Source organism: Gadus morhua, chromosome 21, assembly GCF_902167405.1.
Source record: "Gadus morhua chromosome 21, gadMor3.0, whole genome shotgun sequence".
NCBI classification, from domain to species: Eukaryota; Metazoa; Chordata; class Actinopteri; order Gadiformes; family Gadidae; genus Gadus; species Gadus morhua.
This window is the reverse complement of record NC_044068.1, coordinates 160,636-187,479: the sequence shown is the minus strand read 5'-3', so window position 1 is coordinate 187,479 and position 26,844 is coordinate 160,636. Positions and strand designations below refer to the sequence as shown.

At 43.8% G+C, this 26,844-nt stretch overlaps 1 protein-coding gene and 1 pseudogene across 1 annotated transcript; both read left to right on the top strand.

The window, feature by feature from the left end:
• The first annotated feature begins 530 nt into the window (after positions 1-530).
• LOC115534281 (E3 ubiquitin-protein ligase TRIM39-like) lies at positions 531-26,207 on the top strand (annotated as a pseudogene).
• LOC115534832 (uncharacterized) lies at positions 14,630-25,656 on the top strand. Its single transcript, XM_030346114.1, has 4 exons — positions 14,630-14,760; positions 14,869-16,499; positions 23,798-23,915; positions 24,023-25,656. Exons 2-4 carry the CDS (start codon positions 14,871-14,873, stop codon positions 25,654-25,656), a joined length of 3,381 nt encoding a protein of 1,126 aa, XP_030201974.1. The 5' UTR covers positions 14,630-14,760; positions 14,869-14,870.
• Positions 26,208-26,844: the final 637 nt, after the last annotated feature.

The window sequence follows — 26,844 nt, the reverse complement described above, 5'->3', positions numbered from 1 at the left end:
TTAGTTATTCATTAACTCCTTCTTTCATGTGATTGTGCGTGTGCACATCGGGGAGAGTTCCTACAGCAGCGTAGCGCCAATAAACAGCTTTTTGCTGGGTTTGTCTGTGTTTTTTGAAAATTGTATCGGGGTTGGATAGAAAGTATTCGGGAAAGCCCCGGAAACCCGGGTCACTTAACTCCAGAAAGAAGAGAAAGAAGAGAACACACATCAACACATTTGAAGAGGCCAACGCAGCGCATGAATGCATTGCAGCCAAGTGTCGTGGGCGCGGAGCCAAGGGTTAGGGGAGGAGCCAAGGGTTAGGGGAGGAGCCAAGGGTTAGGGGAGGAGCCAGGGGTTAGGGGAGGAGCCAGGGGTTAGGGGAGGAGGGGAGAGGACGTCATGTTGACGAAACGAAACTGAAGGTTCAGAATCAACCGAAGCAACCGACCTGGGACAGTGCGCTCGTTCAGTAGAAAAATAAAACGCATTTTGAAACACGCTGATGGACAGAAACAGCATCAAGGTCAGTAAAGAAGGACAACTTTGAGGGAAGTTTAAACCTCTCTTCCCGTAATGGAATGACAACAATAATGGTATTGCTCAATACATAAACCTTGTCATCTGTTTCTAGGAATGGCCTCTGCTAACACCTCCTGGCCTGAAGTGAACTTTTCATGTTCCATCTGTCTGGATGTGTTCAGCAGCCCAGTTTCCACACCATGTGGACACAACTTCTGCAGAGCCTGTATTACTAAGTTCTGGGATGAACAAGTCAAGTACAAATGTCCCGTTTGCAACGAGCTTTTCAACACAAGACCTGATTTACCGGTCAATATCCTAATTTCAGAGATGGTTGATCGGTTTGGAACGTCCCTACGAGTAAAAGAGCAGCCTTGTGTTGAACCAGCAGAAGTTCCCTGTGACGTCTGTACTGGGACCCAGCAGAAGGCTGTGAAGTCCTGCCTAATGTGTTTTACCTCTTACTGCCAAACCCACCTGGAGCCACACCATAGAGTCGCAGGCCTGAAGAAACATCGGCTGGTCGAGCCTATGGACCGTCTGGACGACAGGATGTGTAAGAAACACGACCGACTTCTGGAGCTCTTCTGCAAGACTGAACAGGTGTGTGTGTGTCAGTTATGCACAGAGACGGACCACAAGTCACATCCTGTTATACCTCTAAAGGAGGAATATGAAGTGAAGACGGCCCAGCTGGGGAAGAAAGAGGCTGAAGTTAAGCAGTTGATCCAGGAGAGACAAAAGAATATTCAGGAGATTAAAGACACAGTTGAACGCAGCAAAGCAGACGCAGACAGAGAGATAGCTGATGGTGTGCTGGTCCTCACTGCTCTGATGCGCCGCATTGAAAAGTGCCAGGATGATCTCAACCAAATGGTGAAAGAGAAACTGAAATCCACAGAGAAACAAGCTGAAGACCTCATCAAAGAGCTGGAGCAGGAAATAGAAGATCTGACCAATAGAAGCTCAGAGGTGAAGCAGCTCTCACACACTTAAGACCACCTCCACTTCCTCCAGACCTTCAGATCCCTGAAGGATCCTCCACCCACCAGGGACTGGACCACGGTGGAGGTCCGTCCTCCGTCATACGTAGGGACCTTGAGGAGATCCCTGGATCAGCTGGAGGAGACACTGAACATGGAGAAGAAGAAGCTGCCTGATGATGAACTGAAGAGGGTCCAGCAGTATGAAGTAGATGTGACTCTGGATCCTGATACAGCTCATCGAAGGCTCATCCTGTCTGAGGATGGGAAACAAGTACATGATAGAGGTGTGAGGAACAGACTCCCAGACAACCCTAAGAGATTTACACTGTGGGGAGGTGTTCTCACGAGACAGAGCTTCTCCTCAGGGAGATTTTACTTTGAGGTCCAGGTTAAAGACAAGACTCTATGGTCTTTAGGAGTGGTCAGAGAGTCCATCGACAGAAATCGTTGGCCCAGGTGGACCCCTGAGACGGGTTACTGGACTCTTCACTACATCAATGATATGTTGGTATTTGGTGATAACCCTGATGTCCGTCTCCCTCTGAGAGCTGGGCTCCAGAAGGTGGGGGTGTTTGTTGATTATGATGAGGGTCTGGTCTCCTTCTATGATGTGGAAGCCAGGGTTCATCTCTACTCTGCTACTGGCTGCACCTTCAGTGAGCCTCTCTATCCACTCCTCAGCCCAAGTCTCCCTGTTGGTCATGGTAATAACAACTCTGCCCCCCTCATCATCTCACCTGTCAATCAAACAGACTAGGACCTCTGTTTGGTGATAAAATAATCAAAGCAATTACTATATAACTAATAATAACTATAACTATAATAACTAATTCATTAAGCCATTAACACTGTTCTATAAAAATATATAACCCATTATAACCTATAAGACTACACTATAATGATCAATGACTTTTATCTGAATGTTTAATATTTTCAATTAATGAAAAAGGAAATGTATTAGATAAGATGAAACATTGATTTTGATAACATTATCATTAGTTGATTTAAGCAAATAGTAATATTACTTTATTATTTGAATCATGTTTGACAACACAGTACAATGTTTGTAAACTTTTGAGATTTGAATAAAAATGTACTAAAAGTAGAATGGGGACATCTTCTGTGGAATAGTTTCATTCTCAGTGCAATATGTATTCAGTGGAATAGGTACATTCTCAATACAATATGTATTCAGTGGAATACGTACATTCTCAGTACAATATGTATTCAGTGGAATAGGTACATTCTCAGTACAATATGTATTCAGTGGAATAGGTACATTCTCAGTACAATATGTATTCATTAGAAAAGGTACATTCTCAGTATGTATTCAGTGGAATAGGTACATTCTCAGTACAATATGTATTCAGTAGAAAATGTATATTCTCAGTATGTATTCAGTGGAATAGGTACATTCTCAGTACAATATATATTCAGTGGAATAGGTACATTATCAGTACAAAATGTGTTCAGTAGAATAGATACATTATCAGAACAATATGTATTCCTTGGAATAGGTACATTATCATTACAATATGTATTCAGTGGAGTAGGTACATTCTCAGTATGTATTCAGTGGAATAGGTACAAACTCAGTACAATATGTATTCAGTGGATTAGGTACATTCTCAGTATGTGCTCAGTGGAATAAGTACATTCTCAGTATGTACTCAGTGGAATAGGTACATTTTCAGTAGAATGGGTACATCCTTGGTACAATATGTATTCAGTTGAATAGGTACATTCTCCGTACAATATGTATTCAGTGGAATAGGTACATTCTCAGAGGATTAGGTACAATCTCAGTAAAATGTGTATTCAATAGAATAGGTACTTTATCATTGGGATAAAACAAAAACAACTACGTTGCATAAGAAACCCTTTTACACATGATGGGATTCAAGGAAAGATTAAAATCCCTCATACAACGGGGGACCTAAATCCAGCGATCTGATTGGTTCCCAACTGTTGTATAATGAGCGTATACATAACTGCTATGACGCCCGATCATTTTGTGAACGTTTGCATATCACTCCGCGCCTGTAAGTAGAAACAGTTACAAAGTAAAACATATGTTGGATGATGGAGAGGGTGTAAATGTTGTTACTCCGGGAGTGAGCAAGGCGATGGAGAGACTAACGAAAGCTTAGGCACACGGCGAGTGAACTGCTCAATAGGATAAATTGCCGGTGAACCGCTCTATCGGAGCCTTCCCTCGGAGGGACGCTAAAGTGTGTTGCATAGCGACCGTCGATGCATAGCGGCAGCCAGGAGGGACTACTTTTTTGTATTCTTTAATAAAACGGCTACTTTGACTTTCTTGGTTTCTTTTTAAATGTAGTGTGTCTATGACTTTCGTTTCGCCATAACAGTAACCGTTGTATAAAAGCAATAGATCACTTCAGTCAGTGGCATGTGCTCATTATACCACTGTGAAGGGGGTCGCCGGCCCTCCGCTGCGCGTCGGGGCCGGACAACTTCCCTTAACAGTGGTATAATGAGCACATACCACAGCCTGGCGTGATCTATTGCTTAATTATTCTACTTCATTTAAGAATGCTCGATTCTGATTGGCCTGGAGGGGTGCATTAATCCGGCATATTGCCCGCTGACTTGTCGGTTCTACTTGCTGCTGACTGAGCACAGTAGATCAATACGCCGCTTGTATCGTTTTCTATCACATACATTTCCAACATGAGGTCCATAGTAAAAATAAACCAAGGAATGCTTGTTTGATCGATCGTCATTAAAGATGACTTGATACGAATGTAGCAACTACGTTATTAAACTAGTGATCAGATCCAGCCTTGTGTGGGTTGCTATAGAAACGAGTTACCTACAGCTGAGCTAACGTTATTCACCGTAGTTCTAAAGGGAACTACTTTTCGAGGGAGATGAACTTAAACAGAGTATACATTTGATAAGCATGCAATACGAATAAGAAAAAGGGTAATTATTAAAGTATTTGAATTGTTTTATTATGTTGGTCGGCGCGAAGTAGAATAAACAGAATAATCACCTCAAGGCAGGGCAATAAACAGTTTGATATGCCCGGCTCGCGGAAGGTTACCGGTAAGCCGTCCACGAGCCGGGCATATCAAACTGTTTATTGCCCGGCCTCTCGGTGATTATTCCTTACATAATTCATTGGCAACGGATGAATAATGACCGCTGTCAAGGTAAACAAAAGGACTTTTTGCCTTTGGTATCACTCCGCACGTAGTCCGGTAACTTGTCAATGTAACAAGGGGGATATGTATCAACCCAAGCGCTGTCGGTTGCTATGCGACGACGTCAACGTCTTGGGCGGACTATTTCTCTGCTGATCAACACTATGAATGCTGGTAACAAATACATTGTAAATAAATTGTTTCGTTTTGGGAAGTAGCCGTGTAATAAGCGGGATAATGTATAGAACTTTGCCGGTCGTTATCGTAAAATAAGCCCCTTCATGGCGAAGCAAGACACCTCCGCTGCGCGTCGGTGCCCTGTTCTCCCTGTCGGTGCTTATTTTCTCGATAATGACCGACGTTCTATACATTATCCCTTACATAATAACTGCACACGTTTGTAGCTGATGAGCCAGTAAATGACTTTTAATGTCCACCTTACAACAACCCAACAAGTGTAACACACCGATACAAAGCTCACAGTGACTATACGTAAAGATTCCCCCAATGTGTGTGAGCACCGTGACTTTGTCTTGTCAGCTCTCCTCTCCATCTTCTCCTCTTAGTTTCTCCTCTCTCCTTCCTCTCTCTTCTCTTCCTCCTCTCTCCTATTTCTCCTCTCCTTTCTAGCTCATCCAGGATTGTGTTTATCATTGTTACGCATCAGAATGATGTGTGTTCAAACTGCAACGGTAAGCATACTTAGATTTGTTTAGTCAAATATTGTTCAGTACATGTCAGCGTGGGAGTGTGTGTGGAGGACGGCTGGTTGAAGCAGCCTCACCTGCTGAGTCTGATTGGACTCTGGGGCTTGGTGAGGGACACACCTGTTGCTCATTGAGTAATCAGTGCTCACAGGTTAAACCAGCCGTTTAGGGCGTGGTCACACCACAATGAGGTGCTTTCAGTGTCAAAGATTTGGGCACATCGCTAAAATCTGTATGGAAAAGAGGAGGTGTGTGAAATGCTCAGGGGATCATGAGTATGGGAAGTGTGAGGGGGCAGAGTTAAAGTGTTGTAGTTGTGGGGGTGAACATGTCGTCACTTTTGGAGGCTGTGAAATAATGAAAGAGGAAGTTGCAGTTCAGAAGGTGAAAGTGTTGGACAAAGGGACCTATGCAGGAGCAGTGAAGGCGGTAAAACAGAGGCAAGGTGCTAAGAGTCAGGGGATGGTAGCAGCCTGGGGGGCGGAAGGGAAGTGACGAGGGAGTCGATGGGAGAGCAGCACGATGGAACAAAGTGTGGGGAGATAAGAAGCAGGTGGGGATGTTTGTGGCAGCAGTGATAAACTCCACTAGAGACTCCACATCAAAGACAACGAGCATACAGACGATGGCTAAGGCAGCCAAAGGTTATTTGGGGATGGAAGGGTTAAAATGGGAGGCTTTGGTAGCCGAGATAAATACACAGAGTAGTCAGGAGCCGGTGAGAAGACATCATAACCATGGTGAGAACCCTACAGTGGAATGCTAGGAGCTGGGTGGCAAATGGGAGGTTAAATATGTTTTAGGAGAAATGAAAGGAAAACCACAAGTAATATGCATTCAAGAAACGTTTTTGAAACCAGTGTTAGATTTAGTTATTTATGGATATGTAGGTATAAGAAGAGACAGGAGTGAAGGTGAAGGGGCTGGTGGAGGGTGTGTAACATTTATTAAGCGAGGTATATCATACAGGGTATTAGAAATAGGAACGGAACAAGAGTGTAGAGTGGTGGAGGTATGGGAGGGGGGAGGAGCTTGTTGTTGTTAATTACTATAATCCATGTCAAAGGTTAGAGAATGATAAAATAGTTAGGATTAAAGGTATAGAAAGACACACGATAATATGGTGTGCAGACTTCAATGCTCATAACACAATGTGGGGAGGGAATCACACAGACACGAATGGAAAAGTGATTGAAGAGTTAATGGAGGACAAGAATCTTGTTTGTTTGAATGATGGGAGGGGGACAAGGATGGATATAAGAACAAGTAATGAGTCAGTGTTAGATCTGACGTTGGTGTCAGTAAGTTTGGCAGGGATCAGTAACTGGGAGGAGAAGTGAATGTTGGAAGTGGAATTCAGAAATGGGTGTATAGTAAAGCAGAATGGGGTACATTTAAGTTGGTAAGTGAAGAAGTAATGGTTTCAGTTGATACTAGTGGAGATATAGATACAGTAAATAACAGTGTTACATCAGCAATTGTTGCTGCAGCAAGTAAATCCATTCCAAGAAGTAAAAATAGAAGGAATAGGAAGTTAGTTCCTTGGTGGAAAGAGGAGTGTTCCAAGGCAGTTAAAGCCCGAAACAAAGCATTTAAGAAAGTTAAGAGAGAGCATAATACAAAGTCTGGAGTATCAGAGGGCACAGGCCCTGGTAGAGAGAGTTACAAAGAGAACACAGAGGGTAAGCTGGAGACAGTTTAGTGGTAAGATAGGAAGAACTACACCGGTAGGAGAAGTGTGGGGAATGATGAGGAAGATGGGAGGAGATAGAAGAGAGTGGGAGTACCCAGTGATTACATTAGAGGAGCAAACTGCAATATGTGATAAAGATAAGACTGATTTGATGGCCAAATCTTTTGCTGAGGTGCATAGTGTTGATCAGTTGACAGTGGAAGGAGAAGGAGAAGAGAAGTTACTTTGAGTAATTATCCTGATGTGCTAGTTAGGAGAGTAGATACTAGGGAGGAAATAGATGATGGAGTTACAATGGCAGAGCTTGTGAGAGCAATTAAAAAAGCAAAGCCCTCAGCTCCAGGGGGGGATCAGGTGAGCTATGTAATGTTAAAACATCTAGGAGAAAGAGGAATGGTAAAATTGTTAGAACTATATAATAGAGTATGGGTGGAGGGAAAGTCACCAAGTGTATGGAAGGAAGCGGTGGTGATTCAGATTAGGAAACCAGGGAAAGATCCAGGTAAACCTTCTAGTTATAGGCCAATAGCGTTAACGTCTAACATATGTAAAATAATGGAGAGATTGGTGACTGAAAGGTTAACGTGTGAGCTTGAGAAGAAAGGGTTGTTGACAAGTTGTCAAAGTGGTTTCAGAAAAGGGAGACATACAATGGATGCAGTGGTAAGGCTTGAAAATGAGACACGGAAAGCACAGGCAAACAAAGAGTCAGTGGTGGTAGTGTTTTTTGATATCGAAAAAGCATATGACATGATGTGGAAGGAAGGTTTGTTAATTAAGTTGTAAAAGATGGGGGTAGGTGGAAGGGTTTTTAACTGGATAAAGAATTTTTTGTTTGACAGATAAAATACAAGTCCGGATAGGGTCTGAAATGTCAAATAAGTATATGGTGGGGAATGGCTCTCCCCAAGGAAGTGTAATTAGTCCTTTATTGTTTATAATCATGATAAATTATGTTTTTTCAAAGGTACCAGAGGATATAGGAAGTTCACTGTTTGCAGACGATGGGCTTTGTGGAAAAGGGGAAGAAATGTGATGCATATTATTAGTAAAGTCCAGTCTGCAATTGATGGGGTGACAGAGTGGGGATTTGACTGGGGGTGCAGATTTTCAGTAGAGGAAACTCAAACTGTATTTTTCGCCAGGAAAAGAATTGAGGATGGGATGAAATTGAGGTAATAAATGTGATGAGATGTTTGACTGGTAGGGATTGGGGAGCGAGCAGTTCAGCTTTAAAGACCATATATGTAGCTTTGATTAGATCTGTGTTTGATGATGGGTGTATAGAGTATGGCTCAGCCACAGTGTCTCTCTTGAGAAAGCTGGACGTGATTCAGGCCAAGGCAATAAGGGTATGCAGTGGGGCTTTAAACCATCACCAGTGGACGTGATTCAGGCCAAGGCATTGGGGGTATGCAGCGGGGCTTTAAACCATCACCAGTGCCTGCTCTGCAGGTAGACATGGGGGACATGCCACTGGAGTTGAGAAGGAAACAATTGATGGGAAACTATTGGGCTAATCTGCGGGGGCACAGTGAGTCTCAGCCCACAAAAGGAGTGTTGAAAGAGTGCTGGGTTTTAGGGGAAGTGTGAGAGGAATCCTTTTGGTCGGGTGGGGAATGATATAGGGAAAGAGTTTGGCGTGGGTGAATTGAAGCTTAGTCCAACAGTGGTATATCCAATAATGCCGCCATGGAGGATGGTGTGGCCAGAGGTGGACTGGTGTGTGTTGGATATAAAGGAGAGAGAGAGAGAGAACAGATAGACCTGGCTAGTGTTTTTAATATTCATCTTCTTGTAGAGTACAGTGAGTATGTTCATGTTTTTACAGATGGTGCCAAACAACCTGAGACAGGAGTGACAGGGCTTGGAGCAGCTGTTCCATCAGAAAGAATAGAGTTTAATAGAAGAACATCGGATAATTTAAGCGTGTACACAGTGGAGATGTTGGGGGTGCTGTCGCTTTAAAATGGGTGGAATCAAGTACAGAGGAAAAAATTGTGATCTGTACAGATTCAGCATCAGTTTTGGCAAGTATGAGGTCGTTTTACTCAAGTAGTCGCCAAGGTTTGTTATATGAAGTTCTACAGTCAATTACGAGAATCGTTCAGCAGGGGAGGCAAATACATTTTTTATGGGTTCCAGCTCATGTAGGGGTGAAGGGAAATGAGAAAGCCGATAAGATGGTGAAGAAGGCATTGGAGAAGGAAAAAGTAGAAATGAATATCAGTTTAAGTAAGGCAGAAGTTGATATGGGAAAAAGTTAACAAAATGTGGCAAGACAAATGGGACAGTGAGGAGAAAGGGAGATATTTATATAATATTCAAAAAAGTGTTAATGTTAAAATAAGGTATAGTGGTCAGAGGAAGGATGAACACATTTTGATAAGGTTAAGGTTGGGGCACAGTGCACTAAATAAAACAATGAAATTGATAGGAAAACACCCCACTGGATTATGTGAGGGGTGCCAGGTAGAGGAGACAGTGGAACATGTTTTAATGAACTGTAGTGGTTATGGGATGGAGAGGGAAAGTATGAAAAATCAACTGAGAGAATTGGGTATGCAGGAGTATACTTTGGAAAATATTTTAAGATTAATGAAGAGGAATTGTATAAAAGTATTGTTTGGCTTTTTGAGAGAAACAGGGTTATATGATAGGATATAGAGTAGAAAGAAGGTGTGAATGAGTGTTTGGATATTTTTGTTTTGATTCATTAACTGGACCAGAAGAGGGCGGTAATGCACCAAGTTGTGGATACTGTTGTAGCATTAATAATAACAACTTATCTAATTCACTTCAACTAGCTATAAGCAAAGAGGAATCGGGGAGTCCAGTGGGGTGTTCCACAAAGCCGGTTTTATCACATAACCGGGTAAGTTAACCCAGGGTTTTCGGTAACCCTAGGTTTTCCGTTCCAAAAGGATCACGGTATGTTAGTTGCTATAGCAACATATGCTCTGAATCAAACCTGGTCGGACCAGGTTTTGCGCAGGTTAAGTTTGAAACATAACCCGGTTTTGGGTATTTCAACCGGCGTTCACCGCAGATTTCATGGGTTCACAATGGCATGCCCTTTTGATGAGAGAACTGCTGATATCAGAGCGCAAATTATACGTGCAATCCACCGGGAGCGATTGATAAGACCACGGCTCGACATCTTGGCATAGGCTATTGGATGACTTTTTGCTGGAGTGGAGAGATATAGATTCTCGCGCAAATCTTTAATATATTTAAATAGCCTTACATAGCCAACACTACCAATCGAGGACCTGGCCTCAGTTCACTCCAGACTATTTGCGTAGCCCTCCGTTTTTTTCAAATGGTAGTTTTATCTAGGCTATAATCCTGGAGATGCTGAGCACATCACAGTCGTTTCAGATGACCCATCCAAGATTTGTATCGGCCTCCTATCATACAAAGAGCAATAGGCTATTGTCTGAGTAGCCTACTATGCCGAGAGGCATTTACAACATAAAGTATAAAATAGTCCTAACGGACTTGCATCCACTGGAGAATGTTCGATCGTAGCCGGCGGCTTCATTACAAGCACTGATCCATCTTGATCTGTGAAGTTGATGAATTGTCACTTTTAGGTTGTCTACCCAGTTACCAAAAAAAGAAACATTTGGAATAGTATGCGCTGTGGCAAGCACACGGTTTGCATGTGTTACTTCGAAGGCAAAAAAAATCGAGAAAACACAAAAACCTACATTCAACCAGTGTGGGGTATGGCCCATGACTCTCTGAGGTGGTAGGCCTAGGTACCTCCGGGTACCCCCTCCATGCCAGGGCGCCCTGAATTTATGTTTATTAACAGCTCCTCCACCGGGGTCAAGACCATTTGAGGGCCAGATCCAGTCTGCCGACTGTCGGCCTTTTCACGATTGGCTTAAAAAAATGGCTTATTTAAATTTATACCAATACGATGGTGGGAAAAGCTTACCAGTTTGTAGGCCTATGTTTTTTATACTTCATTTTTATACTTGATCCTCTGACCGCTTGGAAGCCATCGGAGTACATATTTTTTTAGAAGAAAGGGGTTATGTGGTAGGATCTTTAAGAATGCTTAACTGGGATATTTATATATTCATGGCTCAAATATTAAGGATCATGCTTTTGACGTGTAACTAACGCATTTACGCGGTCAGCGATCCGCTGCCAGGCTTTGGTTCTCCGGGTTCCAGAGGTTTTAGCGTTCCCTTTTCTTGTGATAATGTCCTTCTCCTCGTCATAGCTCTCCAGGAGAACCCGGAGTTCCATTTCATTGAAATAAGCGGCCTGTTTCGCCATATCGATCAGGGTTTCCATGATCCATACATCACGTCTTTTTAAGTTTGGCGTGGACGCGCACAACCCTGTGTTAACCAACCCCGAGTTGATTGAACTAATGCATAACCGCTGCTGTGGAACCGAAAACTCTGGGTTGGTCGGCACAGGGTCAATCAACCTAGAGTTCAGCGTTAACTTAGTGTTTGTTAAACCTCCGTTCGTGGAACACCCCTCTGGTCAAGTATAGATGGAGAGTTTATTGCCACCTGCAAACGAGAGACTACAAAGCCGAATGGTATCCTCGAATACACACTACTGATTGAATCCCGGACAGCTCCTTATATCCCCAATTCTTACACAATACAAAGTTGGACTTTCATCAAATATAGAATTTCCCATCAGGGTCATACTGTGTGGATGTCAGCATATTCTCATGTCTTCTGGATCCCAATGTCACCTTAGAACATATATTATCCTTATACAAACAGAGATGATGCACACGTGTGAATGTAAGCATTGTCTTCAGAGAATACATCAGATGGGAATAGACTGGACCCACTCACTGGTGTCACATGGCACATCAGGTGGGAATGGACTGGACCTACTCACTGGTACCACATGGCACATAACATCTAGGCTAAAGGTGATCAGCTCTTTTCCACTATTAAAGTATCTATATGATATGTAGGCCTAATAATAATCATAGTTTAACATAGAATGTAAGGTTAATTTCTACCACAATACCAACCGCCGTAAAACCCCAAGAAGAAGAAGAAGAACAACACACATCAACGCATTTGAAGAGGCCAACTCAGGTAGTCATTTAGTAGGACCGGTTCTTTATTGTCCCCAAGGGGATAATTGTTCTCACACAGTCAAGTCAAGTTGGTTTCAGGGCAGCATACATTTGAAGAGACAGAACACAGTGTAGCAACACTGTAGCACACAGATATCAAATAAATTATTTCCCCACATATACAACAGATAAACCCTCTTCCCACAAATTCCACAGAAAAACATGTAGACAGAAATAAACATGACATGAACCATATACAGTGACGAAAAATCTACATATTTTTGTTCACTGCTGTGATAGCTGAGGGGACTAAACTTTTTTTTTTTGGGCTTTTCTCCAGTTCATTACTCTATATCTGCGGCCAGATGGGGGTAATTTGAAGAATTGGCTAAGGGAATGGTCAGGGACGCTGACTATTGCACGTGCCAGGGGTGCTACAGCGAGCTCATTTGCCTCTGACAGGCTGGGGGGGGGAGGGTGGTTATCTTGGATGCTATGTGTGGAGTTTTGAGGAGTCTGTTTTTGCTGGTGACAGTGAGCAGGGTGAAGCAGCAGGGGGAACAGTACACTAGGATGGGTGGGATGATGCTTTTGTAGAGGAGTAAGAGGAGGTGGGGGGCCACAGACAGTGATCTCAGTTTGCGTATGACATAAAGCCGTGGATAGGGTTAATGACATGTTGGTTGGAGTCGAGTTTGTCATCTGGCTAGTGTTTTTAATATTCATCTTCTTATAGAGTACAGTGAGTATGTTCATGTTTTTACAGATGGTGCCAAACAACCTGAAACAGGAGAGACAGGGTTTGGAGTAGCTGTTCCATCAAAAAGAATAGAGTTTAATAGAAGAACATCGGATAATTTAAGCGTGTATACAGTGGAGATGTTGGGAGTGCCGGTCGCTTTAAAATGGGTGGAATCAAGTACAGTGGAAAAAATTGTGATCTGTACAGATTCAGCATCAGTTTTGGCAAGTATGAGGTCGTTTTACTCAAGTAGTCGCCAAGGGTTGTTATATGAAGTTCTACAGTCAATTACGAGAATCGTTCAGCAGGGGAGGCAAATACATTTTTTATGGGTTCCAGCTCATGTAGGGGTGAAGGGAAATGAGAAAGCCGATAAGATGGCGAAGAAGGCATTGGAGAAGCCTGGGGGTGGGGGAGGGTGATTATCTTGGATGCTATGTGTGGGGTTTTGAGGAGTCTGTTTTTGCTGGTGACAGTGAGCAGGGTGAAGCAGCAGGGGGAACAGTACACTAGGATGGGTTGGATGATGCTTTTGTAGAGGAGTAAGAGGAGGTGGGGGGCCACAGACAGCGATCTCAGTTTGCGTATGACATAAAGCCGTGGATAGGGTTAATGACATGTTGGTTGGAGTCGAGTTTGTCATCTATGGTGAGCCCTAGGTATTTGAAACTGTTGACTAGTTCAACTGGTTGTCCTCTGATGAATGTGCGATTGAATGTAGGAGGTGTCTTGGCTGTGTGTATGAACTTTTCCTTTGTTTTGTCATCGTTTAACTGGAGATAGTTGTCTGTGCACCACTGTGAAAACTGTGTGGTTGACTGTTGGTATGCTGTGGTGGAATTGTTGTCACTGAGTAGACCTATTATGGCCGTGTCGTCTGCATCTTTATAGTACGTGGTGATGGGGGCTGGGCTGCTGCAGTCATTTGTGTAGAGGGTACACAGAAATGGACTGAGGACGCAGCCCTGAGGTGCTCCGGTGTTGGTGATGAGGGTTGATGATGTTGCTGTACCTACTTTCACTGCATGCGGTCTGTTGCTGAGGAAGTTGTATATCCAGTGGAGGTGGAGTGGAATAATGTCCAGATGTTTGAGCGTCTCGATGACCTGGTGCCGCTGGATTGTGTTGAATGCAGAGGTGGTGTCGAGGCACAGGACTGATGCAAAGTGGTTTGGTGTCTGGAGAGGGTGGAGGAGGGAGTGGAGGAGGCACGCCACTGCGTCCTCCGTCCCACGTTTCAGCCTGTATGCAAACTGGTGAGGGTCCAGCTGTGGTCCGACGGTTGACAGGATGAGGTGAAGCATTATCTTCTCCATGCACTTCGTTATGATGGGCGTGAGTGCAACTGGACGGAGGTGGTTGGGCTCTGACTGGCGGGGTTTTGGGGGTATTGGTGCAATGGTTGAGGTCTTCCATAGGTCGGAAACTTTAGCTGTTCTGTATGAATCCCAGAAGACGGAGTGGAAGACTGGGCAGAGCTCCGTGGCACAGAGCTTTAGCAGTCTGGCCGGGATGCCATCCGGCCCCGGGGCCTTGCCAATTATGCACCTGGCCAGCTGTGGCTGGACACCCTCCTGAGTGAAGGGTGGGTGCTGGGGTTCTACCAGCGCCTTCACAGGAGGCGGCGTAGTCCTGGGTGTCAAACCGGTTGAAGAACCTGTTCAGGGAGTTAGCAGTGCATGAACGCAGTGCAGCCATGTGTCGTGTGGGCGGAGCCAGGGGTTAGGGGAGGAGCCAGGGGTTAGGAGAGGAGGAGAGAGGACGTCAGGTAGAGGAAGCGAAACTTAAGGTTCAGATCAACCAAAGCACCCGACGTGGAAGCAGTTCTCTCGGTCAGGAGAAAAATAAAACGCATTTTGAAACACGCTGACGGACAGAAACAACATCAAGGTGAGTAAAGAAGAACAACTTTGAGAGAAGTTAAAAACACTGCCGTTATGGAATTAAAAACATAATAATGGGTTTGCTCAATACATAAACCTTGTCGTCTGTGTCTAGGAATGGCCTCTGCTAACCCCTCCTGGCCTGAAGAGAACTTTTCATGTTCCATCTGTCTGGATGTGTTCAGCAGCCCAGTTTCCACACCATGTGGACACAACTTCTGCAGAACCTGTATTACCAAGTTCTGGGATGAACAAGTCAGGTACAAATGTCCCGTTTGCAATGAGCTTTTCAACACAAGACCTGATTTACGGGTCAATATCCTAATTTCAGAGATGGTTGATCGGTTTGGAACGTTGGTACGAGTAAAAGAGCAGCCTTGTGTTGAACCAGCAGAAGTTCCCTGTGACGTCTGTACTGGGACCCAGCTGAAGGCCGTGAAGTCCTGCCTAATGTGTCTTACCTCTTACTGCCAAACCCACCTGGAGCCACATCAGAGAGTCGCAGGCCTGAAGAAACATTGGCTGGTCAAGCCTATGGACCGTCTGGACGACAGGATGTGTAAGAAACACGACCGACTTCTGGAGCTCTTCTGCCAGACTGAACAGGTCTGTGTGTGTCTGTTGTGCACAGAGACGGACCACAAGTCCCATCCTGTTATACCTCTACAGGAGGAATATGATGTGAAGACGGCCCAGCTGGGGAAGATAGAGGCTGAAGTTAAGCAGTTGATCCTGGCGAGACAAAAGAATATTCAGGAGATTAAAGACACAGTTAAACGCAGCAAAGCAGACGCAGACAGAGAGATAGCTGATGGTGTGCAGGTCCTCACTGCTCTGATGCGCCGCATTGAAAAGTGCCAGGATGATCTCAACCAAATGGTGAAAGAGAAACTGAAATCCACAGAGAAACAAGCTGAAGACCTCATCAAAGAGCTGGAGCAGGAAATAGAAGATCTGACCAATAGAAGCTCAGAGGTGAAGCAGCTCTCACAGACTAAAGACCACCTCCACTTCCTCCAGGCCTTCAGATCCCTGAAGGATCCTCCACCCACCAGGGACTGGACCACGGTGGAGGTCCGTCCTCCATCATACGTAGGGACCTTGAGGAGATCCCTGGATCAGCTGGAGGAGACACTGAACATGGAGATGGAGAAGCTGCGTGATGCTGAACTGAAGAGGGTCCAGCAGTATGAAGTAGATGTGACTCTGGATCCTGATACAGCTCATCCCTGGTTTATCCTGTCCGTGGATGGGAAACGAGTACATTATGGAGGTGTACAGATTAAGAAGAGACTCCCAGACAACCCTAAGAGATTTACAAAGCGTCCATGTGTACTCACGAGGCAGAGCTTCTCCTCAGGGAGATTTTACTTTGAGGTCCAGGTTAAAGACAAGATTTATTGGTGGTTAGGAGTGGTCAGAGAGTCCGTCAACAGAAAAGTTCTGAACAGGTGGACCCCTGAGAACGGTTGCTGGACTCTTCTCTGCTACAAGGATGTTTTGATATTTAAAGATGAACCTTCTGTTGGTCTCCCTCGGAGAGCTGGGCTCCAGAAGGTGGGGGTGTTTGTTGATTATGATGAGGGTCTGGTCTCCTTCTATGATGTGGAAGCCAGGGTTCATCTCTACTCTGCTACTGGCTGCACCTTCAGTGAGCCTCTCTATCCAATCCTCTACCCAGGTCCCCGTGATTATGGAGGTAAAAACTCTGCCCCCCTCATCATCTCACCTGTCAATCAAACAGACTAGGACCTTTGATTGGTAATAAAATAATCAAACGACCAAAACAACTAATGTTGTTTCCTGAATTAGAATCTCTATTGTATGAGATCTAAGAGAACTGTATTCATATCTTACTTTTCACTGTCATTTAACAATAAGTAATTCATTAAGCCATTAACACTGTACTATAAAAAAAATAACCCATTATAACCTATAAGACTAATTTTCAATGTCTTTTATCTTATGTTTTTTTTATATTTTTAATTAATGACAAAATAAATGTATTAGATAAGGTGAAAACTTGATTTTAATAACATTATCATTAGTTGATTTCACCAAATAGTAATATTTGTTCATTCTTTTAATCATGTTTGACAACACAATGCAATGTTTGTAAACTTTTGAGATTTGAATAAAAAGTTACTAAAAGTAGAATGAGGACCTCTTCTGTGGAATAGTTACATCCTCAGTACAATATGTATTCAGTGGAATAGGTACATTCTCAGTACAAAATGTATTCAGTGGAATAGGTACATTTTCAGTACAATATGTATTCAGTAGAAAAGGTACATTCTCAGTATGTATTCAGTGGAATAGGTACATTCTCAGTACAATATATGTTCAGTGGAAAAGGCACATTATCAGTACAAAATGTATTCAGTAGAATATATACATTATCAGAACAATATGTATTCAGTGGAGTAGGTACATTATCAGTACAATATGTATTCAGTAGAATAGAGACACTATCAGTACAATATGTATTCAGTGGAGTAGCTACATTCTCAGTATGTATCCAGTGGAATAGGTACAAACTCAGTATAATATGTATTCAGTGGAATAGGTACATTTTCGGTATGTACTCAGTGAAATAGGTACATTCTCAGTATGTACTCAGTGGAATCTGTACATTTTCAGTAGAATGGGTGCATCCTTGGTAGGCTACAATATGTATTCAGTGGAATAGATACATTCTCAGTACAATATGTATTCAGTTGAATAGGTACATTCTCAGTACAATATGTATTCAGTGGAATAGGTACATTCTCAGAGGATTAGGTACAATCTCAGTAAAAAGTGTATTCAATAGAATAGGTACTTTATCATTGGGATAAAACAAAAACAACTACGTTGCATAAAAACCCTTTTACACATGATGGGATTCAAGGAAAGATTAAAATCCCATAATAACTGCACACGTTTGTAGCTGATGAGCCAGTAAATTAGTTTTAATGTCCACCTTACAACAACCCAACAAGTGTAACACACCGATACAAAGCTCACAGTGACTATACGTAAAGATTCCCCCAATGTGTGTGAGTATCTTGACTTTGTCTTGTCAGCTCTCCTCTCCATCCTCTCCTCTTAGTTTCTCCTCTCTCCTTCCTCTCTCTTCTCTTCCTCCTCTCTCCTATCTCTCCTCTCCTCTCTAGCTCATCCAGGATTGTGTTTATCATTGTTACGCATTAAAATGATGCGTGTTCAAACTGCAACGGTAAGCATATTTAGATTTGTTTAGTCAAATATTGTTCAGTACATGTCAGCGTGGGAGTGTGTGTGGAGGACGGCTGGTTGAAGCAGCCTCACCTGCTGAGTCTGATTGGACTCTGGGGCTTGGTGAGGGACACACCTGTTGCTCATTGAGTAATCAGTGCTCACAGGTTAAACCAGCCGTTTAGGGCGTGGTCACACCACAATGAGGTGCTTTCAGTGTCAAAGATTTGGGCACATCGCTAAAATCTGTAAGGAAAAGAGGAGGTGTGTGAAACGCTCAGGGGATCATGAGTATGGGAAGTGTGAGGGGACAAAGTTAAAGTGTTGTAGTTGTGGGGGTGAACATGTCGTCACTTTTGGAGGCTGTGAAATAATGAAAGAGGAAGTTGCAGTTCAGAAGGTGAAAGTGTTGGACAAAGTGACTTATGCAGAAGCAGTGAAGGTGGTGAAACAACAGAGGCACGGTGCTAAGAGTCAGGGAATGGTAGCAGCCTGGGGGGTGGAAGGGAAGTGACGAGGGAGTCGATGGGAGAGCAGCACGATGGAACAAAGTGTGGGGAGATAAGAAGCAGGTGGGGATGTTTGTGGCAGCAGTGATGAACTCCACTAGAGACTCCACATCAAAGACAACGAGCATACAGACGATAGCTAAGGCAGCCAAGGGTTATTTGGGGATGGAAGGGTTAAAATGGGAGGCTTTGGTAGGCGAGATAAATACACAGAGTAGTCAGGAGCCGGTGAGAAGACATCATAACCATGGTGAGAACCCTACAGTGGAATGCTAGGAGCTGGGTGGCAAATGGCCGGGAGGTTAAATATTTTTTAAGAGAAATGAAAGGAAAACCACAAGTAATATGCATTCAAGAAACGTTTTTGAAACCAGTGTTAGATTGAGTTATTTATGGATATGTAGGTATAAGAAGAGACAGGAGTGAAGGTGAAGGGGCTGGTGGAGGGTGTGTAACATTTATTAAAGGTCCCATGACATGAAAATCTCACTTTGTGAGGTTTTCTAACATAAATATGAGTTCCCCTAGCCTGCCTATGGTCCCCCAGTGGCTAAAACTTGCGTTTGGTGTAAAACGAGCACTAGCTGTTCTGCTCGCCTTTGAAAAAACGGAGGCTCAAGCGCGCTGATTTGGAATGTCTGTGCTCATGACGTCATGAGGAATCTCGGCTCCTCCCCTTACTCTGCCTGGCCCGCCCAGAGACGTTGGCCCGCCAATGAGACTCGACCGTGCGAGCGCCACATGTGTGTGTGTGAATACACACACTGTAACGCAAGTGTTTCTTGTCGGTTCTTTGACGTGTCTTGTATTTCCACAACGAGACTGTCGTGGGGGTTATCTGAGCCATGTTTGAGAAGGAATTGGGGGAAAGGAACTTTGGTTTGACTCGCTGAAGTACATGAACTGCGACATGCCGCCGGTTGCCGCGAGGCACCATCGCCCTGCAGCGGGCAGCTGGCAGCAGGCAGCGCGCGGTTCAGTCGACTTCAGGTTGATGTGAAAGTGGAAGAACTAGAGACGTCGCAGAACCCGACAAAGTCGTTTGTGATTCATAATATCGTCTGGAGGCGCACACAATATATTATATGATATAGATATCTATGTATTATATGATATTATTTAGATATAGAGCTCCAGGACTGTAACGCAAGTGTTGTACACTTCCTTGTTATTTGGATAACCGTTCGGCTGTTGGTGTGATGGCGCATAACACGTCGGACTCTCGTCTCTGGTATTTCTACAACGAGACTCGTATTGGGGGTTATCTCAGCCAAGGTTGAGAATGAATTGGGGGGAAAGAACTTTGGCTTCGACTCCCTCAAGTCAAGATCATGAACCACGACAAGGTGGAGAAAGGGATCTTTGCCGGGCAGCGCTTAGGCACCTCCGCCTCCGGCGGTGGTCCCTCAGCGGGGCTCAAGCGGGAGACATTCGCCGCAAACAATCCCTTTCTCCTCCATGTCGTGGTTCATGTTCTTAAGGGAGTCAAAGCCAAAGTTCCTAGTTTATTTAGTACTTGCCAATGGTGGGCTTTTACTTACTACGGGTCATTATTTGTTGATATTTTGCATAATAGTGGAACAGGATGAAATTAATAGCTAAAATATTCACCAAAAATCAATAAAAGTAATTTTTTTCATTCTGATTGCTGTAGTACTTGCCAATGGTTGGCTTTTACTTACTACGGGTCATTATTTGTTGAGATTTTGCATTATAGCGAATGAGGATGCAATTAATAGTTTCAAATATTCACCAAAAATCAATAAAACTATTTTTTTTCATTCTGATTGCTGTAGTACTTGCCAATGGTTGGCTTTTACTTACTACGGGTCATTATTTGTTGAAATTTTGCATTATAGCGAATGAGGAGGTAATTAATAGTTTCAAATAAAGTCAAAGTAAAAGCCAACCATTGGCAAGTACTACAGCAATCAGAATGAAAAAATGTAGTTTTATTGATTTTTGGTGAATATTTGAAACTATTAATTACATCCTCATTCGCTATAATGCAAAATTTCAACAAATAATGACCCGTAGTAAGTAAAAGACAACCATTGGCAAGTACTACAGCAATCAGAATGCGAAAACGTATTTCCATTGATTTTTGGTGAATATTTGAAACTATTAATTGCATCCTCATTCGCTATAATGCAAAATTTCAACAAATAATGACCCGTAGTAAGTAAAAGCCAACCATCGGCAAGTACTACAGCAATCAGAATGCGAAAATGTATTTCCATTGATTTTTGGTGAATATTTGAAACTATTAATGCCATCCTCATTCGCTATAATGCAAAATGTCAACAAATAATGACCCGTAGTAAGTAAAAGCCAACCATTGGCAAGTACTACAGCAATCAGAATGAAAAAATGTAGTTTTATTGATTTTTGGTGAATATTTAAAACTATTAATTGCATCCTGTTTCACTATTATGTAAAATATGAACAAATACTGACCCGTAGTAAGTAAAAGCCCACCATTGGCAAGTACTACAGCAAACAGAATGAGAAAATGTATTTCTATTGATTTTTGGTGAATATTGGAAACTATTAATTGCATCCTCATTCGCTATAATGCAAAATGTCAACAAATAATGACCTGTAGTAAATAAAAGACCCCCTACTGGCAAGTACTACAGCAATCGGAATGAGAATATGTGTTTTTATTGATTATTGGTGATTTCTTTCCTGAAACAATTCCATGGTAACGTCTATGTCACCAGTCCGTGGGGTGTAATTTGTGGACGGTCCCTAAAACAGATTGCAGCCGGACCGTAATTACAGCGCTGTTCTTGCACAGATATCGATAGCAACAACTAATTTCGGTGTGGTTTTTTGTCAGTACGCTGTCCTATACTGTCCTCAACATACTAAACCCGTAATATAGTGCAATTTTGTTGATTAAGCCGATTGATCCGATTGCAAAACTGAATATCCGGCGAATATCCAACCTGCTGCTAACTTTTACCCGCTGTCTCTTTTTGTTGTTATGGGGACAGGACGAGAGGACCCAAACGCTTGACAGGGAGGCTGACGGGTTGGAAAGGAAATGGTGTTTATTGGAACAAGGGGTAACGAGCCGGGGCTAGGCAAGCGGTGGTCAGGCAGGCGAGTTCAGTAACAGACGGCCAGTCAGGCAGGCAGGGGCTCGGCGGTAGGCGTGTAGTCATGCAGGCGAGGATTCGGCAACGGGTAAACAGGGTGACGGACGGAGAACTACAGAAGAGGGAAAAGGGTTACTGGAGGACAGGGAAAACGGACTGGAATTAGTTTAACGCTGGTAGGACCGATACTGACAGTAGGGGATAGTAAAAGAAGAACTGGCGCCGGCTGATTGGAGACCCTGGCTGAAGTAGGGAACGGCGATTGCAGAATGCAGACAGGTGTTGAGAGAGTGAGGACCAGTGGCGCCAAGCGGCCGCTAGATGGGGGTGTTGGACCGGTTAGCAGGACGTGGCTTGTTTTGCACCCGCTCTCTTTTAACTCCAGAAAGAAGAACACGCATCAACGCATTTGAAGAGGCCAACACAGGTAGTCATTTAGTAAGTTAGGTTCTTTATTGTCCCCAAGGGGATAATTGTTCTCACACAGTCAAGTCAAGTTGGTCTCAGGGCAGTATACATTTGAAGAGACAGAACACAGTGTAGCAACACTGTAGCACACAGATATCAAATAAATTATTTCCCCACATATACAACAGATAAACCCTCTTCCCACAATTCCACAGAACAACAAGTAGACAGAAATAATCATGACATGAACCATATACAGTGATGAAAAATCTACATGTTTTTGTTCACTTTTTTTTTATTGGGCTTTTCTCCGGTTCATTACCCTATATCTGCGGCCAGATGGGAGTAATTTGAAGAATGGGCTAAGGGAATGGTCAGGGACGCTGACTATTGCACGAGCCAGGGGTGCTACAGCGAGCTCATTTGCCTCTGACAGGCTAGGGGTGGGGGGGTGATTATCTTGGATGCTATGTGTGGGGTTTTGAGGAGTCTGTTTTTGCTGGTGACAGTGAGCAGGGTGAAGCAGCAGGGGGAACAGTACACTAGGATGGGTTGGATGATGCTTTTGTAGAGGAGTAAGAGGAGGTGGGGGGCCACAGACAGTGATTTCAGTTTGCGTATGACATAAAGCCGTGGATAGGGTTAATGACATGTTGGTTGGAGTTGAGTTTGTCATCTATGGTGAGCCCTAGGTATTTGAAACTGTTGACTAGTTCAACTGGTTGTCCTCTGATGAATGTGTGATTGAATGTGGGAGGTGTCTTGGCTGTGTGTATGACCTTTTCCTTTGTTTTGTCATTGTTTAACTGGAGATAGTTGTCTGTGCACCTCTGTGAAAACTGTGTGGTTGACTGTTGGTATGCTGTGGTGGAATTGTTGTCACTGAGTAGACCTATTATGGCTGTGTCGTCTGCATCTTTATAGTACGTGGTGATGGGGGCTGGGCTGCTGCAGTCATTTGTGTGGAGGGTACACAGAAATGGACTGAGGACGCAGCCCTGAGGTGCTCCGGTGTTGGTGATGAGGGTTGATGATGTTGCTGTACCTACTTTCACTGCATGCGGTCTGTTGCCGAGGAAATTGTATATCCAGTGAGTGTGGAGTGGAATAATGTCCAGATGTTTGAGCGTCTCGATGACCTGGTGCCGCTGGATTGTGTTGAATGCAGAGGTGGTGTCGACCCACAGGACTGATGCTAAGTGGTTTGGTGTCTGGAGATGGTGGAGGAGGGGGTGGAGGAGGCACGCCACTGCGTCCTCCGTCCCACGTTTCGGCCTGTATGCAAACTGGTGAGGGTCCAGCTGTGGTCCGACGGTTGACAGGATGAGGTGAAGCATTATCTTCTCCATGCACTTCGTTATGATGGGCGTGAGTGTAACCGGACGGAGGTGGTTGGGCTCTGACTGGCGGGGTTTTGGGGGTATTGGTGCAATGGTTGAGGTCCTCCATAGGTCGGGACCTTTAGCTGTTCTGTATGAATCCAACAAGACGGAGTGGAAGACTGGGCAGAGCTCCGTGGCACAGAGCTTTAGCACCCTTGCCGGGATGCCATTCGGCCCCGGGGCCTTGCCAATTTTGCACCTGGCCAGCTGTGGCTGTACACCCTCCTGAGTGAAGGGTGGGTGCTGGGGTTCTACCAGCGCCTCCACAGGAGGCGGTGTAGTCCTGGGTGTCAAACCGGTTGAAGAACTTGTTTAGGAAGTTAGCAAAGTGCATGAATGCAGTGCAGCCATGTATCGTGTGGGCGGAGCCAGGGGTTAGGGGAGGAGCCAGGGGTTAGGAGAGGAGGGGAGAGGACGTCAGGTAGAGTAAACGAAACTTAAGGTTCAGATCAACCAAAGCACCCGACGTGAAAGCAGTTCTCCCGGTCAGGAGAAAAATAAAATGCATTTTGAAATACGCTGACGGACTGAAACAACATCAAGGTGAGTAAAGAAGCACAATTTTGAGAAGTTAAAAACACTTTTTTATAGTGTTAAAAACACTATAATAATGGGTTGCTCAATACATAAACCTTGTCATCTGTGTCTAGGAATGGCCTCTGCTAACACTTCCTGGTCTGAAGAGAACTTTTCATGTTCCATCTGTCTGGATGTGTTCAGCAGCCCAGTTTCCACACCATGTGGACACAACTTCTGCAGAACCTGTATTACTAAGTTCTGGGATGAACAAGTCAAGTACAAATGTCCCGTTTGCAACAAGCTTTTCAACACAAGACCTGATTTACGGGTCAATGTCCTCTTTTCAGAGATGGTTGATCGGTTTGGAACGTCCCTACGAGTAAAAGAGCAGCCTTGTGTTGAACCAGCAGAAGTTCCCTGTGACGTCTGTAATGGGACCCAGCTGAAGGCCGTGAAGTCCTGCCTAATGTGTCTTACCTCTTACTGCCAAACCCACCTGGAGCCACACCATAGAGTCGCAGGCCTGAAGAAACATCGGCTGGTCGAGCCTATGGACCGTCTGGACGACAGGATGTGTAAGAAACACGACCGACTTCTGGAGCTCTTCTGCAAGACTGAACAGGTGTGTGTGTGTCTGTTGTGCACAGAGACGGACCACAAGTCACATCCTGTTATACCTCTGAAGGAGGAATATGAAGAGAAGACGGCCCAGCTGGGGAAGATAGAGGCTGAAGTTAAGCAGTTGATCCAGGAGAGACAAAAAAATATTCAGGAGATTAAAGACACAGTTAAACGCAGCAAAGCAGACGCAGACAGAGAGATAGCTGATGGTGTGCAGGTCCTCACTGCTCTGATGCGCCGCATTGAAAAGTGCCAGGATGATCTCAACCAAATGGTTAAAGAGAAACTGAAATCCACAGAGAAACAAGCTGAAGACCTCATAAAAGGGCTGGAGCAGGAAATAAAAGATCTGACCAATAGAAGCTCAGAGGTGAAGCAGCTCTCACACACTAAAGACCACCTCCACTTCCTCCAGGCCTTCAGATCCCTGAAGGATCCTCCACCCACCAGGGACTGGACCACGGTGGAGGTCCGTCCTCCGTCATACGCAGGGACCTTGAGGAGATCCCTGGATCAGCTGGAGGGGACACTGAACATGGAGATGAAGAAGCTGCTTGATGCTGAACTGAAGAGGGTCCAGCAGTATGAAGTAGATGTGACTCTGGATCCTGATACAGCTCATCCCTGGCTTACCCTGTCTGTGGATGGGAAACTAGTACATTATGGAGGTGTAAAGATGAAGAAGAGACTCCGAGACAACCCTAAGAGATTTACACAATTGACATGTGTTCTCACGAGGCAGAGCTTCTCCTCAGGGAGATTTTACTTTGAGGTCCAGGTTAAAGACAAGACTATATGGTTTGTAGGAGTGGCCAGAGAGTCCATCGCCAGAAAAGGTCAGATACCGTTGATCCCTGAGAACGGTTACTGGACTCTTTTCTACTACAAGGATTGGTTGATATTTAGAGATAACCCTTCTGTCCCTCTCCCTCTGCGAGCTGAGCTCCAGAAGGTGGGGGTGTTTGTTGATTATGATGAGGGTCTGGTCTCCTTCTATGATGTGGAGGCCAGGGTTCATCTCTACTCTGCTACTGGCTGCACCTTCAGTGAGCCTCTCTGTCCACTCCTCAACCCAGGTCCCCTTGAACATAAAGGTGACAACACTGCCCCCCTGATCCTCTCACCTGTCAATCAAACAGACTAGGACCTTTGTTTGGTAATAAAATAATCAAACGACCAAAACAACTAATGTTGTTTCCTGAATTAGAATCTCTACTATGTGTGGTCTGAGAGAACTGTATTCATATCTTACTTTTCACTGTCATCTAAGGAGAAATTCATTAAGCCACGAACACTGTACTATAACAAATCTAACCCATTATAACCTATAAGGCTACACTATAATGTTCAATGTCTTTTATCTGATTTTTTTTTATATTTTTAATTAATGAAAAAAGAAATGTATCAGATAAGGTGAAACATTGATTTTGATTACATTATCATAAGTTGATTTAACCAAATAGTAATATTTGTTTATTATTTTTTGAATCATTAGATTAGATTATATTAGGCTTTATTGATCCTTTTGGGATGACTCCCTCAAGGAAATTGATTGTCCAGTAGCTTACAGAAAGAAACACAATATTAAATGATATACCATATAAGATGAACAATAAACTCATGTATCATGTTTGACAACACAATACAATGTTTGTAAACTTTTGAGATTTGAATAAAAATGTACTAAAAGTAGAATGGATACATTTTCTGTGTGATAGTTACATTCTCGGTACAATATATATTCAGGGGAATAGGTACATTCTCAGTTCAATATATATTCAGTGGAATAGGTACATTCTCAGTTCAATATATATTCAGTGGTATAGGTACATTATCAGTACAAAATGTATTCAGTAGAATATGTACATTATCAGAATAATATGCGTTCATTGGAATAGGTACATTCTCAGTATGTACTCAGTGGAATAGGTACATTTTCAGTATTTGAGGCAGCAGTAGCTCAGGAGGCAGAGCGGGTTGGCTGGTAACCTGGTTCGATCCCCGGCTTCTCCTAGCTGAGTGTCGAGGTGTCCTTGACAAGGTACCTACCCCTGACTGATGTTGTGATGTCGAAGACAGACATCCTGTCTGTCCTCGACAGCTGCTGCTGGAACAGAGACTTCCAACTCTCCAGCAGTAGCGCCCCAAGGCCAGATAGGCGCCCAGCGGGAAAAAAATTATGATGATGATGATGATGACATCCTTAGTACAATATGTATTCAGTGGAATATGTACATTCTCAGTACAAAATGTATTCAGTGGAATAGGTACATTCTCAGTACAATATGTATTTCAGTGGAGTGGTTCTCAGTATGTATTCAGTGGAATAGGT